General features: G+C 47.3%; 1 protein-coding gene across 1 annotated transcript in view; it reads left to right on the plus strand.

The window, feature by feature from the left end:
- tusc3 (tumor suppressor candidate 3) overlaps window positions 1-15,796 on the plus strand; it is a 58,111-nt gene extending 42,315 nt beyond the window's left edge. The window contains exons 7-10 of the mRNA XM_077013584.1: window positions 1,847-1,910; window positions 2,483-2,557; window positions 14,428-14,518; window positions 15,435-15,796. Of these exons, the coding sequence (XP_076869699.1) occupies window positions 1,847-1,910; window positions 2,483-2,557; window positions 14,428-14,518; window positions 15,435-15,450 (246 nt within the window). The 3' untranslated portion in view covers window positions 15,451-15,796. The remainder of the gene's footprint in view (window positions 1-1,846; window positions 1,911-2,482; window positions 2,558-14,427; window positions 14,519-15,434) is intronic.
- Window positions 15,797-17,361: the final 1,565 nt, after the last annotated feature.

Genomic DNA, 17,361 nt, shown 5'->3' on the forward strand with positions numbered 1-17,361 from the left:
CCTCCTGTCTCCCTATGGTCTCCCTTCTGTCTCCTCATTGTCTATCCATTAAGCAGGTTGTGACTCAGCATCTTGTCTCTCCTCATGAAGCGTGTGCTGATGCTCCTCCACTATGTAGCGCTCTCGCCCAGGTCAGGTGTGTCCTGCGAGCAGCGTCGGCCGTTTTCCTGACACCACAGCCTCCGCTTCTGCATCAGCAGCGCTGCTGGGCGTAAGGTGTAGTGGGAGGGGTTGCTTGGGTAAAGGGGGCGTGGCTGAGGCGGGTTCTGGGGGTCTGAGCCCCTCCCACTTCTTGCAGGGTGAAAGAGACTGACGGACAGTGACCCAGGGTAGACTGCACCGTGACAGTGATGAATGTCTCCTCTCAGCGACCTTTAACCTTCCCACATACCCCTCCAGCCAATAGGAGCGGCGTTCTTAATGGAAACCACGCACACGCCTTCCCTCACGGCCTGTCTCACTCTCTCTCTGGGTCTTCCTGTCTCACTCTCTTGCATAATTAAAATTTCATGATTTTATCATTCTTTTGGTATTAGTCAGTGTTTATTTCATGTTAAAACATCCCGTGCGCTTGAATTATGTGTTTCATCTGTATTTCATATTAAATTAGCACACACACAAACACACACACACACACACACACACACACACACACACACGCACCTGGGTAACTGTTTTGTGTCCTTCCAGTCAGCAGTAGCCCATGTTATCTGGAGAGCCAGTGACCTGGTGAGTGTCTAGTACAGTAACACACACACACAAACTTGTATAATACACTTTTTACTGATTTTGTGTGTATGTGCGTGTCCTCGTGTGAACACGTGTGCAGATGCACATCCTCGTGAGTACACGTGTGCAGATACACATCCTCGTGAGTACACGTGTGCAGGTACACATCCTCGTGAGTACACGTGTGCAGAAACATCCTCGTGTGTACACGTGTGCAGAAACATTCTCGGGAGTACACGTGTGCAGATGCACATCCTCGTGAGTACACGTGTGCAGATACACATCCTCGTGAGTACACGTGTGCAGGTACACATCCTCATGAGTACACGTGTGCAGAAACATCCTCGTGTGTACACGTGTGCAGAAAAATCCTCGGGAGTGCACGTGTGCAGATGCACATCCTCGGGAGTGCACGTGTGCAGATACACATCCTTGTGAGTGCACGTGTGCAGATACACATCCTTGTGAGTGCACGTGTGCAGATACACATCCTCGTGAGTACACGTGTGCAGGTACACATCCTCGTGAGTACACGTGTGCAGGTACACATCCTCGTGAGTACACGTGTGCAGAAACATCCTCGTGTGTACACGTGTGCAGAAACATCCTCGGGAGTACACGTGTGCAGATGCACATCCTCGTGAGTACACGTGTGCAGATACACATCCTTGTGAGTGCACGTGTGCAGATACACATCCTTGTGAGTGCACGTGTGCAGATACACATCCTCGTGAGTACACGTGTGCAGGTACACATCCTCGTGAGTGCACGTGTGCAGAAACATCCCCGTGTGTACACGTGTGCAGAAACATCCTCGTGTGTACACGTGTGCAGATACACATCCTCGTGAGTGCACGTGTGCAGATACACATCCTCGTGAGTGCACGTGTGCAGATACACATCCTCGTGAGTGCACGTGTGCAGATACACATCCTCGTGAGTGCCCTCTACACTTCATCTGCTCATACTGGACAGACGCTGCGTGTGCATGAGCTCCGTCTCCAGGCCAACAAAGCACATGCTCCCCACTGACGCTGAACACTCTCTCTCCTCCTCCACTCTCTCTCTCTCTCTCTCTCTCTCTCTCTCTCTCTCTCTCTCTCTCTCCCTCTTGTAGAGTTACATCCATGGCAGCAGTCAGGCGCAGTTTGTGGCGGAATCCCACATCATCCTCCTGCTTAGTATCCTTTGATACCCACACACACACACACACACACACACACACACACACACACACACACACACACCACCTGGCAGGGGTGTCACACTCCTCCTGAACCCTGTTGTGTGTGTGGGCCTGAAGTGTGAATCTGGAGTTTAATTAAAGAGGTTTGTTTACAGTAGCCCCGGGCAGCTAGACAGACGGGAGAGTGAGAGTGAGAGTGAGATAGAGAGAGAGAGAGAGAGAGAGAGAGAGAGAGAGAGAGAGAGAGAGATGACAATGAAAAAGACTGATCCTGTTTGTTGCCATTGGCATCTATTGACACAGTATCATTCTTTTACTCACTCCCCTTTCTCTCTCTGTCTGTCTTTCTCTCTCTCTCTCTCTCTCTCTCTCTCTCTCTCTCTCTCTCTCTCTCTCTCTCTCCAGTTATAGAACTGCTACCGACCCGTATCGTTTGTTCTAATCATTATTATTGATCGTTTTCCCACATAATTGTTTATTTATATGATGTCAGGTTCCATCATCTGATCAGTGGCTCACGTGAGCCGCATCCTTCTCCACTGTCGTTTCCTTGACGATAGTCAACAGATGCTGCCATCACCATGGGGATGGTGCTGCTTAATGAAGCCGCTACTTCCAAGGGAGACGTGGGTAAAAGGAGGAGTAAGTTCATCCCTCTCTCTCTCTCTCTGTCTCTCACACACACTTTTATTTTAACATCTCTCTCATAGGTCTACGTCTGCTCTGCACAAAGAAAGTAGAAATAAAAAAAGAAAAAATAAATAAATGAGATAAAATCATAAGAATGAAGCATTCACGATCAGTCAAAAGGGCAACGGTGACATTACAGTTTAATTACAGGTGAGTGAAGGCGTGGTGGAGGGAGGCGGGTCTGAACACTCTTCTCCTAACACGGTGGAGAGCACCCAGATCAGAGCTCATCACTCAACACACTGCCTGTGGTAGAGATGACCTGTGTGCAGCCCTCTGTTATGTCCCAGTCTAGGTTGGGCCCATAACACTGATGAAAGAAGGTGAACCTTCTCTAGTGACAGCTAGTCCATATGATCAACTACACATATGACCAAGAGTGCATAGTCATAGGAGTTTATATACAGGTGATAAACATACATATATATACATAAATGTGAAACCCACCTGTGACTTCAGGTTGGCTGAGGCTGAAAACCAAAAACCTGGACACGCACCATACAAAACCATAATATGTACAAAAAAAACGAACAGCCACGACAGAATGCCTCAGAACTAAAATCCACAGAACGATCGGTAATCTACTATGTGGGTTTAAACCATGGTCCGAAGTGAACACAATCACATTTAACAAAACAGACGGCAAACGAGTCATAAGCAAAAGAACCAGCACGCCGCGCTGGCTCAAACGAATGATCCGCTTTTATCGGAGCGTTCTTCCGTGTTCCAACGGCGTCCACATTCCATTTACTTCCGCATTCCGCAACACAGGTCTCGTCCACAAACCACACCCCCGACCGGGCAGCACAACTCTGTCTAGAAGAGATACTGAACACACATGCATAACAAAACAACCCCCAAGTACACATGGACATAAGAAGTCACACACTAATCCCACCGAAAACTGCCTAGCAAATAAGAGAACGGTCATACATATGTAATCAGACAGGTGCAGGCCATGTTTAATTGGACAAATGATGCCAGACATGAGTAATCAGACTCTAATCTAGACCATCAGTAATTCAGGCATTATTACTAAAAACGTATAATGCTCCAGTTGAACCCAGACCAGCACATCTCAACTGGTCAGACCCAAACCAACCACGTGTCTAAATTCACTGGGTGGCACTTCACGTTGTGGCCCAACACTTTTTCAAGGCCAGAAGGTGAAATCTTCTCAAATGGCCCATTAATCTTGAACTCCAGACCTGAACACTGCACCGAACACCACTGAGAATGCAGTTCACCTGGTGACCTCAGCACTGAACACTGAGTGCAGATGACTGTACAACTGTAGACATACATCACTGGTCAGGTGGAGGCCTCTTCTTTGTATTCACATGGAGGCAGGTGTAGCTCACAGCACCCAGGGATTATAACGTAAAACCTACACCTGCTCATCCACCCACGCCGATAAACCCTGCTGGAACATGCAGATGAGACCAAGGCCTCGCGGTCTGGACTCAAGAATATAAATGACATGTTAACCAAACAAACTCCAGATGCTATTTGACCTGTTAACCTAGCAACCCAGAATAAAGCATTACCTGTATAATGACTAACTATGGGTTGTAGATCACCTGTTAAATTACTACATTTATATACCTGACTAAATATAAGACCCTGACTATATTTGACCTGTTATATAGTCCTACCAAACCAGGATTATAGATACCTATAAAATTACCTCCTCTGGATTATAGACAGAATGTTCAATTACAAACTCTGGATTACACATAACCTGTTAACCTGGCATATGCACCAGGCTTGAACTTCAGGCCATCACAGTCAACACACTGTGACTGTCTACGCATGCCAATTTCTGTGTGTGTGTGTGTGTGTGTGTGTGTGTGTGCGCGCGCACTGTGTGTGTTCGCACTATCTGGAATCACTGACATCACCACGCCGATGTCTCTCAGACAGATTTTTTCCAGGAAGCTAATAGCGGTGATTTTGGCGTGTGTGTGAGAGAGACATGTCTGCAGTCACACGTCTGTGTGATGGAGGCGCTAGTCACAACAGAAGCCACGTGAGTCACGTGCGGTGGAACACGTGGTGTGTCATTATCCAGGCAGCAGTCACACCAGCTACTGTCACTCTGCTGGATTTGATCCCGTGTGTCGTATCTTTAGCAGGATAAACTACATCCGTTTATCAGACTAATCACAAGAATGTGGTTCACTCCGAGAGCACTGATACTATGGAAGAAATCCGAAATAGAATACAGTCTGTACACAGTCCCGCCCTCTCTGAACACAGCCCCACCCCCATCTAATGTCCTCTAATTCATAGCAACAAACATGCAAATCAGTGTTATAATCCATGTGTTAATAATAATGTGTGTTAATAATAATGTGTGTTAATAATGTGTGTTATCGGTAGCCATCAGCATTCTCACAACTATCTGTCTTTGTGTGTAAGAAAAAAGGAGAAATACACACAAACAGAGAGTGAGTGAGTGAGGGAGACAGAGAGAATATGAGAGATAGAGAGAGAAGGGAGTGAGGGAATAAGAAAGAGAGGGAGAGAGAGCGTGAAGGGGAGGGAGGGGAGGATGTTGGGTTGTAAGCCCAGTTTGGAGCAGCCCATGTGGGCATGGGCGAGGACACGGATGCCCCTGTAGCAGGACCAGCTACCTCCGCTGTCAGAGCCTCCGGGCACCAGCCGCAGGCCAAACAGACCCACACGCTGACTAATGTATGTGACAAGAGTAATGGTCATGGAGTGTGTGTGTGTGTGTGTGTGTGTGTGTGTGTGTGTGTGTGTGTGTGTGTGCGTGCGCGCGCGCGCATGTAGTTGCTGTTGGCATTTGTAGTTGCTGTTGGCATCATTCGTGCCAAAAAAGTGTCCTGTGTGACTCATCTGTCACGCCCTCTCGGGACTCATCTGTCACGCCCTGTCAGGACTCATCTCTGTCACGCCCTCTCTGGACTCATCTGTCACGCCCTCTCGAGACTCATCTCTGTCACGCCCTCTCGAGACTCATCTCTGTCACGCCCTCTCGAGACTCATCTCTGTCACGCCCTCTCGAGACTCATCTCTGTCACGCCCTCTCGAGACTCATCTCTGTCACGCCCTCTCGAGACTCATCTCTGTCACGCCCTCTCGAGACTCATCTCTGTCACGCCCTGCCGGGACTCATCTCCGTCACGCCCTGTCGGGACTCATCTCCGTCACGCCCTGTCGGGACTCATCTCCGTCACGCCCTCTCGGGACTCATCTCCGTCCTCGGGACTCATCTCCGTCCTCGGGACTCATCTCCGTCACGCCCTGTCGGGACTCATCTCCGTCACGCCCTGTCGGGACTCATCTCCGTCACGCCCTGTCGGGACTCATTTCCGTCACGCCCTGTCAGGACTCATCTCCGTCACGCCCTGTCGGGACTCATTTCCGTCACGCCCTGTCGGGACTCATCTCAGTCACGCCCTGTCGGGACTCATCTGTCACGCCCTGTCGGGACTCATCTCCGTCACGCCCTGTCGGGACTCATCTCCGTCACGCCCTGTCGGGACTCATCTCCGTCACGCCCTGTCGGGACTCATCTCTGTCACGCCCTGTCGGGACTCATCTCCGTCACGCCCTGTCGGGACTCATCTCCGTCACGCCCTGTCGGGACTCGTCTCCGTCACGCCCTGTCGGGACTCGTCTCCGTCACGCCCTGTCGGGACTCGTCTCCGTCACGCCCTGTCGGGACTCGTCTCCGTCACGCCCTCTCGGGACTCGTCTCCGTCACGCCCTCTCGGGACTCGTCTCGGTCACGCCCTCTCGGGACTCGTCTCGGTCACGCCCTCTCGGGACTCATCTCCGTCACGCCCTCTCGGGACTCATCTCCGTCACGCCCTCTCAGGACTCATCTGCCACGCCCTCTCGAGACTCATCTCCGTCGCATTCGTTGTCCGGAGATGTGAAGGTGCTGACTCAGTGACAACGGTAATCGTCCGCCACCTCTCTCACTGTCACGCAGTTGCCATGGAAACCACTGCATTTTAATGGATTAATCAAAGCTCAGAAACTGCTCAGGATGAGGGATGTTCATGATGCGGTTGTTCAGGATGAGGGTTGTTCTTCATTCTTGCAGGATCTCATTCTTGCAGGATTCTTGCATTCATCTTGGTTTGCTCAGCGTTACTGTCCTACAGCAGACTCGAGCTTCTGGACATCAGAAATCAAATCGCCGACAGTTTTAAAGCCGATCTCCAACTCATTCCAGAGATCTCCAGAACACTGGAGGCTGCACACTCTTCCCGGCCGGGTGGAAGTGCACGCAGGCGGCGCCGAGAACGTAAACAAAGGCGGGGTAAGCGCGGAGGGCTACGAGCTAAGCTAAAGCTAACTCCACACCGGCTGCCGTTACCTAGCATTTTCCTCGCTAATGTCCGTTCTCTGGCTAATAAAATGGATGAATTACGACTCTACATCAACAATAATAGACGGATTATGGACTCAAACACCATGATTTTCACCGAAACATGGTTAAACAACAGCTGCCCAGACAACGCTATTGAGTTAGCAGGACGGCATGTACACCGCGCCGACAGGACAGCAGATGACTCCGGGAAGACCAGAGGTGGAGGTTTGTGCATTTATATAAATAAAGCTGGGTGCACGGACTCTGCTACTACTGAGAGACATTGCTCACAGAATGCAGAGTTTATTATGGTCAAATGTAGACCTTACTATCTCCCAAGAGAACTCACTTCAATCATCCTCATTGCTGTTTATGTCCCCCTGGATGCTAATACTAAGCTGGCTATGAAATAACTTTATTCAGCCATTAGTAAACATCAAACTAAATATCCTGAGGCTGCTTTTATTGTTGCTGGAGACTTCAACCACTCCAACTTAAAAACAGTTCTCCCCAGATTCCACCAACATGTCTCCTGCCACACCAGAGGGGACAAAACTTTGGATCATGTTTATTCTAACCTGGCTGGAACATACAAAGCGACACCCCTCCCCCACATTGGTCAATCTGACCATCTCTCCATTTTCCTCACACCTCGGTATTCACCACTCATCCAATGTGTGAAACCCACTATGAGGACAATTAAAGTTTGGCCAGTGGGGACAGATGCTGTGCTTCAGGACCAATTCAGGAACACAGATTGGAATACATTCACTCATACAGACTTGGATCAGTACGCCTCATCTGTACTGGACCACATCTCCACCACTATAGACAGTGTCACCACCCAGAAACAGATCACCATGTACCCCAACCAGAAGCCCTGGATGAACAGGGATGTTTGTCTCCTGCTGAAGGCCCGCAACATCGCCTTCAAGTCAGGGGATGCACAGGCCTACGGTACAGCCAGGGCTGAGCTAAAGAGGGGCATCAAAAAGGCCAAACACCAATACAAGGAAAAGGTAGAAGAACACATCTCCAACTCTGACCCCCGACGTATGTGGCAAGGTCTTCAGACAATCACTGATTACCGGACCATCAACACCTCCCCTCCCTCCTCTGATGTCACTTTCCTTGATGAGCTTAACAATATCTATGCTCGCTTTGAGAGAGGGAATACAACACCTTCAACCAGGGCATATGTGTCTGCAGATCACCAACCCCTCACTCTTTTTCCCACCGATGTAGGAGCAGCGCTGAGTAGGATTAAAGTCCACAAGGCTGCGGGTCCTGATGGCATCCCTGGACATGTTCTTAGAGCGTGTTCTGGAGAGCTGGCAGGAGTGCTGACGGACATATTCAACCTGTCCTTAGCTCATGCTGTGGTACCGAACTGCTTCAAAACCACCTCCATCGTCCCGATACCCAAAACCTCCAACCCAACAAGACTCAATGACTACCCCCATCATCACTAAGTGCTTCGAGCGGCTGGTCCTAGCAGGAGTGCTGGCACACCTCAAGTCTTGTCTACCACTCACACTAGAACCCCACCAATTTGCATACCACCAGAACAGAAGCACAGAGGATGCAGTCTCCATAGCACTGCATTCTGTCCTCTCACACCTGGACAATAAAAACACCTTCGTCAGAATGCTGTTCTTAGACTTTAGTTCAGCTTTCAACACGGTCATCCCCTCAAAACTCCTCACAAAACTTAGGCATCAGTTCCCACACCTGCAACTGGCTACTGGACTTCTGGCTGAGTGGTGCGACACCAACAACCTCAAGCTGAACACTGAGAAAACCAAAGAGCTCATCGTGGACTTCAGAAGGAATGCTGACCCACATCCACCCATCCACATCAAAGGGACGGCTGTGGAGCGTGTGAACAGCTTCAAGTTCCTTGGCGTCCACATCTCTGAGGATCTCACTTGAATGACCAGCTGCTCCAAGCTGGTTAAAAAAGCCCACCAGCGCCTCTTCTTTCTGAGGACTTTGAAAAAGAACCACCTGGCCTCAGACATCCTGGTGAACTTTTACCGCTGCACCATTGAGAGCATCCTGACCAACTGCATCACAGTATGGTACGGGTGCTGCTCTGCCACAGACCGGAAGGCGCTGCAAAGGGTGGTGAAAGTCGCCCAGCGCATCATTGGAGCACCACTTCCTGGCATAGAGGACATCTACAGGAAGCGGTGTATGGATAGGGCTCGGAAAATAATCAAGGATCCCAGCCACCCAGCACACAAACTTTTTAACCTCATGCCCTCTGGGAGGCGTTACAGGAGCCTCCGGACTAAGACCACCAGGTACCGGAACAGTTTTTTTCCAAAAGCTGTCACACTCCTGAACTCTGCCTCCTGAATTCAAACAATAACACTGGTCTGAACCCCAACACATACATTAAACACCACCGAACACTTTAAAATGTCACTACCAGTTCCCTGTTGTATATTATATATATATATATATATATATATATATATATATATATATATATATATATACATACATATGTCCACCATAATATATTGACTGTATAATATATTTTTAATACTCTGTATATTACTGTAATAACCTATACTACCTCAATAATCTGTATATTACATTTATCTGTAAATCATCTGTATAGTACATTCATAATCTTCATAAAACCTCATATTACACTTGTAACTATATTTTTCCCTATATAACATGCATAATCTGTATATTAACCCATATCCTGTATATATGTACATCTCTATTTCTATATTTTACATATTTATATTCTGAATAAGCACTTCTGGATGGATGCAAACTGCATTTCGTTGCTTTGTACCTGTGACATATGCAATGACCAGAGGCGGACGAAGTACTCAATTTCATTACTTGAGTCAAAGTACAGATACCACTGGTCAAATGCTACTCCGATACAAGTGAAAGTTGCATGTTCAAAATCTTACTTAAGTGAAAGTACTGAAGTACTTGCTTTTAAAAATACTTAAGTATTAAAGTACACCTTCCGTCACATTTGTAAAAAAGTTATAGTTTAAAAGTATTATACATCCTACCAAATCCTCTTTGGGCATAATATTCATACAGTCTTTGATAATAATACATAAGGCATATTCCAATGATGTACATCATTCAGGTAGTGGTAGCAGAAAAGTTTAACCTACACTTTAGTTTAAGGAACAAAAACATTTTCTAAAACCACAATTCACTGATTAGCCTAGCCTAACCTGTTTAAGCAAATTATGTTACCATATTAAAAGTCAATAATAAAATGACGGTTTTCTCTCTTTGCTAGTTAGGTATTCAGTCATCCAATACAACATTATGCTACAGTCAATATAAACAAAGACAAAGTAAAATTAGCAGTGTGGCATCTTGGTAGTCTAACCTTGCTACAACCTTTTGCAGTATGGCTAAAGCCCATCAACTCCATGCCACCCAACATGCTAACAAACTCTTTTCAAACTAGAAATCACAGCCACATTAGAATTATTGACATTAATTCTACACTGACATTAGAATGGAAACATTATTTGACAAGATTCGATTAACCCACACGGTTTCCCTTATTGATGTTTCCGTAGTTTGAATTACTTGCCAATATAATGTTAACATTATTTATAGTGATCCTAGCAGACCTAGCAGTGGAGTGAGCAGGCAAAGTCATTTCACTAGCCTTACTGCAAAGCTCCTCTGACTACATAGTCACTTAACAAAACATTTAGGCTGCATACCGTAATATACTTCCTCAGGTGGGACGGTGAATTTTGGTATGCAGTGATATAGTTTGTTTTTGGCAAACAAAGCATGCATTTAAAACGATAGGAATGATTCATCCGTTCAGAAAACTGGAACATTTTGTCGAGATACGGCCATGGGTGCAAAAGAGCATGCCAGGGTTGCCAGCTCTCACGCATTGAGCGTGAGACACACGCATTTGACCGTTTTCACACGCTCTCACGCCACAGTTCCGATATCTCACGCCGAAAAAAAATCTAGTTTATTTACCTCTGATCTATGTCTATCAACCACCGGCGATCGCGATATAATACTTAATTTGTGTCCATTTTTCACCGCCCCGGTAACGTTCGCCACCCCCCCGATCAACAATTTACACTCGCCACCAAGTCCAGGTTCAAATCTCCCTCCAAGCGATCTTGAAAAGTTGGCAACCCTGGCATGCTCCATCACCGCCGTCTCCGCTCATGTTGCTGTTATTTAGGAAAAGAACGACTAGCGACACCGAACTTGATTTTACACCTCACAGACACATCCTTGATTGCTGATAGGCTGTCACCTGTGAAAATACTATCGGGGGAGGGGAGGAGAGTTGTGTGTGGAAGTAACGAGTAACGAGAGCTGGACAGAAATGAAGTGGAGTGATAAGTACTGTATTTGTTATTCAACTGTAGTGAAGTGAAAGTCATAAGTATTTAAAAAAAATCAACTTAAGTAAAGTACAAATACTCAAGAACTGTACTTAAGTACAGTACTTAAGTAAATGTACTTCGTTACTGCCCACCTCTGGCAATGACAATAAAGTTCTATCTATCTATCTATCTATCTATCTATCTATCTATCTATCTATCTATCTATCTATCTATCTCTCTATCTCTCTCTCTCTCTCTCTCATCCTCTGACCTTGGAACTTGAGTTCCTAAGTTTTTCTTTCCACACGACCAAAACAGGATGAAGTCAAAAAGCCAAAACAAACTAAACCTGAAGCAGATAGCGTGATGGGAGAGCAACAACAAACACTCTGTTCCAGAATGCAAGACGTTCTCAGGACTGTTTGCATTTATGAGGCCATATGGCCTGATCAGCCCAGAACAGTTTTGTGCTGATCCTGGATCAGTTCCTTGATTTTGAAAATCTCAGGAACATACAGCAGAAATCAGACCAACGATTCAAGACACACTGGAGAAATAACGAATGCTCGGGGGGAGGGTCGCCACCAGGACACTGCATCCTGTTGCAGGGTGGGGCTCATTACGGACAACCAACACCACCCAGCACCATCAGCCTCTCCACCCAACACCATCAGCCTCTCCACCCAACACCACCCAGCACCATCAGCCTCTCCACCCAACACCACCCAGAATCATCAGCCTCCACCCAACACCACCCAGAATCATCAGCCTCCACCCAACACCACCCAGCACCATCAGCATCTCCCACCAACACCACCCAGCACCATCAGCATCTCCACCCAACACCACCCAGCACCATCAGCCTCTCCACCCAACACCACCCAGCACCATCAGCATCTCCCACCAACACCACCCAGCACCATCAGCATCTCCACCCAACACCACCCAGCACCATCAGCATCTCCCACCAACACCACCCAGCACCATCAGCATCTCCACCCAACACCACCCAGCACCATCAGCCTCTCCACCCAACACCACCCAGCACCATCAGCCTCTCCACCCAACACCACCCAGCACCATCAGCCTCTCCCACCAACACCACCCAGCACCATCAGCATCTCCACCCAACACCACCCAGCACCATCAGCCTCTCCACCCAACACCACCCAGCACCATCAGCCTCTCCACCCAGCACCACCCAGCACCATCAGCCTCTCCACCCAACACCACCCAGCACCATCAGCCTCTCCACCCAACACCACCCAGCACCATCAGCCTCTCCAACTAACACCACCCAGCACCATCAGCCTCTCCACCCAACACCACCCAGCACCATCAGCCTCTCCAACTAACACCACCCAGCACCATCAGCCTCTCCAACCAACACCACCCAGCACCATCAGCCTCTCCACCCAACACCACCCAGCACCATCAGCCTCTCCACCCAACACCACCCAGCACCATCAGCCATGTTTCTGGAAAAAAAAAGGTCCTTCACCTTCACAGAGCATCTCTGCGCAGAGTGTCCAATCATAGCAGAGATGCAGAGTCCCGCCTCTGAGTGCTGTCCAATAATGTGCAGTGCCCAGAACTACAGCTGGTTCTGGCCCCTCCCACCCTCCCACAGGGAAACTGCAACCTGTTTCAACTACACATCTGCACCAGGGCATGGTTGTGTGTGTGTGTGTGTGTGTGTGTGTGTGTGTGTGTGTGTGTGTGTGTGTGTGCGTGCGTGCGTGCGTGTCTGTGTGTGTGCGTGCGTGTGCGTCTGTGTGTGTGCGTGCGTGTGCGTCTGTGTGTGTGCGTGCGTGTGCATCTGTGTGTGTGTGTGTGTGTGTGTGTGTGTGTGTGTGTGTGTGTGTGGTATGCAGGCTTATTTGGGCCTTCTGCAAGTGGGGTTACACACTCAGATTAGACACACTAACTAGTTAACACACACTCATTAGTTGACACACTAACTAGTTAACACACACTCATTAGTTGACACACTAACTAGTTAACACACACTCATTAGTTGACACACTAACTAGTTAACACACACTCATTAGTTGACACACTAACTAGTTAACACACACTCATTAGTTGACACACTGACTAGTTAACACACACTCATTAGTTGACACACTAACTAGTTAACACACACTCATTAGTTGACACACTGACTAGTTAACACACACTCATTAGTTGACACACTGACTAGTTAACACACTCATTAGTTGACACACTGATTTGTTTTCACACTCTAGTTTACACTGTTTAATTTACACACTTTAGTTTACACACTGATTAGTTTACACACTCTGATTAGTTTACACTCTGATTAGTTTACACAGATTAGTTAACACAGTGTGTGTGTGTGTGTGTGTGTGTGTGTGTGTGCTACATATGCATTGCACCATTAATATGTGTCCATTATTAATGAAGTTATTGGATACTGTGCATCAGTTTGTGCTGGAGAACGCTTGGAGTTCCTTCGATTATAACATGATTACTGTAAAGCTATGCAAGTTGTCAGGGCTTTTATTATGTAACACTACCCAGGTTGTCAGGGCTTTTATTATGTACTACTACCCAGGTTGTCAGGGCTTTTATTGTGTAACGCTACCCAGGTTGTCAGGGCTTTTATTGTGTAGTGCTACCCAGGTTATCAGGGCTTTTATTTTGTAAGACTACCCAGGTTGTCGGGCTTTTCTTGTGTAGTACTACCCAGCTGCTCAGGGTTTTTGGCTTATAAGACATTTGCGTTTTGAAGATCAATCTGATCTCTGGGGGAGAAAAAAACATCCCACTTCCTTCCCACATGTAGAGGCGTATGTACAGATAGCTGACACCCCCTGATTTGCATATTCCCAGCAGCCCTTAGACTGTTGACTGCAGCTTCACTCGTTAGCAGGCTCGTTAAAATGGCCACTCGGGATTGGCTGCTGTATCCGAGCTTGCCATGAGCCACATTTTCCCCCAACACTCCTATAATCCAATAATGAGAATATGTGCCTGGAGGACAAGTGTCAGGACTCGTGAAGCAGGTGTTAATGTGTGTGTGTGTGTGTGTGTGTGTGTGTGTGTGTGTGTGTGTGTGTGTGTGTGTGTGTGTGTGTCCTTTCATGCAGTTATCTGTTTGGTGGGACTGGGTTTGGTGGTCTTCTTCTTCAGCTTCCTGCTGTCCATCTTCCGTTCAAAGTATCATGGTTACCCATATAGGTGAGGCACCTACCACACTACACTCTACACTCCACACTACATACTGCATACTACACCCTACACTCCACACTACATACTGCATACTACACCCTACACTCCACACTACATACTGCATACTACACCCTACACTCCACACTACATACTGCATACTACACCCTACACTCTACACTGCATACTACACATTGCACCCCACACTACATACTGCATACTACACCCTACACTCCACAGTACTTACTGCATACTACACCCTACACTTTACACTACATACTGCATACTACACCCTACACTTCATACTGCATACTACACCCTACACTTCACGCTACATACTGCATACTATACACTACAATTCACACTGCATACTAAACACTACACCCTACACTGCATACTACACACTACACTCTACACTCCACACTGCATACTACACTCTACACTCCACACTACATACTGCATACTATACAATACACTTCACATTGCATACAACACACTACACCCTACACACCACACTACATACTGCATAGTACACACTACACTTCACACTCTATGCCATACACTCAACACACTAAACTACACACTACACACTACAATCTCCACCCACACTCCACACACTATTAACTCTACACATACGCCCCCTGCTGGAAGGCTCAGCAAAACGCACAATACCATTATATCACCTTTGAGAAACAAGTTACATGTGACAAACCTGACTGTAAGGTGCTGTATGCAGTAGTGGATCTGAATAAGAGTGAACTTGGATTAGAGACGCTTTAGAGAATAAATCTGATATCCTGTTCCTGTGAAACTCATATCACTGTGTGTGTGTGTGTGTGTGTGTGTGTGTGTGTGTGTGTGTGTGTGTGCGCGTGCGTGCGTGTGTGTGTGTGTGTGTGTGTGTTCATCCTCATCTTCATCTTCTTAGCTTCCTCATCAAATGAGACCAGATGGATGCTGGGAGCTGCAGGTCTGCTTTGGGAGTTTCACACACACACACACACACATACACACACACAAACGTACAAACACATATGTACACATGCACATACAAACATACAGACAGACACGCACACACACGTAAACACGGACACACACTCGCCTGCACACACACACACATACAAGCACACACATGTGCACACATGGACGCACACACACATGTAAACATGGACACAACCGTGCATGCATACACATAAACATGCACAGACACACACACACACACACACACACATTGTCTCTGCTGAATCTGTGACTTAAGAACAATAAATATGAACATTACTAATGATGGAATCCAGACTGGTGTGTGTGCCTTCATTTAGACATAAGAGCTATCTCTCTCTCTCTCCTTCTCCCTCTCTCTTTCTCTCTTTCCCTCTCTTTTCTCCACTGCAATGCAATCTTCCTTTAGGTTATATGTTTAACTATTCGTGCTTATGTAAAGTTTAAGACAAGTATTTGCATACACCATTGTTTTTACCATGAATAATATGTCTACAAAAGTAAAGAGACTAGAAATGTGTTAATATAACATTAGCTGATTTCTTTGTTTACTCCAGTGAATAATTTACTCTCCTGTCCCTCCCGAGTGTGTGTATATACTTTCAGTGTATTTCAGTTTTATCCTGTAAGCCAGACTCCAGGGGTACTGGGAAGTAGTAATTGTTTAATTATTTTTATTTATTCATGTCATTTTTGAGTGTTTCATCCTGAAGACTTGGCCGAGTCTTTTGAGGACGATGGTGAGAACACACATACACACAAACACATACACACCCACACACATACACACACACACACACACACATACACACACACCCACACACACACACACACACACATTACTGCCAAACTCATAAACAGCATTTGCATTTCATTCTCATGTGCTCTAAAAGTTGTGTGTTGTGTAGAAATACAGTATGCAGTGGGACCCCTGGGGGACTGGACAGGGGACATGACTGGATGGGACACTGGACAGGGGACATGACTGGATGGGACACTAGACGGGGGACATGACTTTATAGGACACTAGCCAGGGGACATGACTTTATAGGACACTGGACAGGGGACATGACTGGATGGGACACTGGACAGGGGACATGACTGGATGGGACACTAGACGGGGGACATGACTTTATAGGACACTAGCCAGGGGACATGACTTTATAGGACACTGGACAGGGGACATGACTGGATGGGACACTAGACGGGGGACATGACTTTATAGGACACTGGACAGGGGACATGACTTTATAGGACACTCGACAGGGGACATGACTGGATGGGACACTCGACAGGGGACATGACTGGATGGGACACTGGACAGGGGACATGACTGGATGGGACACTCGACAGGGGACATGACTGGATGGGACACTCGACAGGGGACATGACTTTATAGGACACTGGACAGGGGACATGACTGGATGGGACACTCGACAGGGGACATGACTTTATAGGACACTCGACAGGGGACATGACTGGATGGGACACTCGACAGGGGACATGACTGGATGGGACACTGGACAGGGGACATGACTGGATGGGACACTCGACAGGGGACATGACTTTATAGGACACTGGACAGGGGACATGACTGGATGGGACACTCGACAGGGGACATGACTTTATAGGACACTAGACAGGGGACATGACTTTATAGGACACTCGACAGGGGACATGACTGGATGGGACACTCGACAGGGGACATGACTTTATAGGACACTGGACAGGGGACATGACTTTATAGGACACTGGACAGGGGACATGACATGGTAAGATGCCCTCTCAAGTAGCAGCGAGAGGTCAGCAGCCGATCGCCATAGCGACAGGTGCTACTCCGCCTTCTAGAGCATGAT

This window comes from Brachyhypopomus gauderio, chromosome 1 (assembly GCF_052324685.1).
Source record: "Brachyhypopomus gauderio isolate BG-103 chromosome 1, BGAUD_0.2, whole genome shotgun sequence".
NCBI lineage: Eukaryota > Metazoa > Chordata > Actinopteri > Gymnotiformes > Hypopomidae > Brachyhypopomus > Brachyhypopomus gauderio.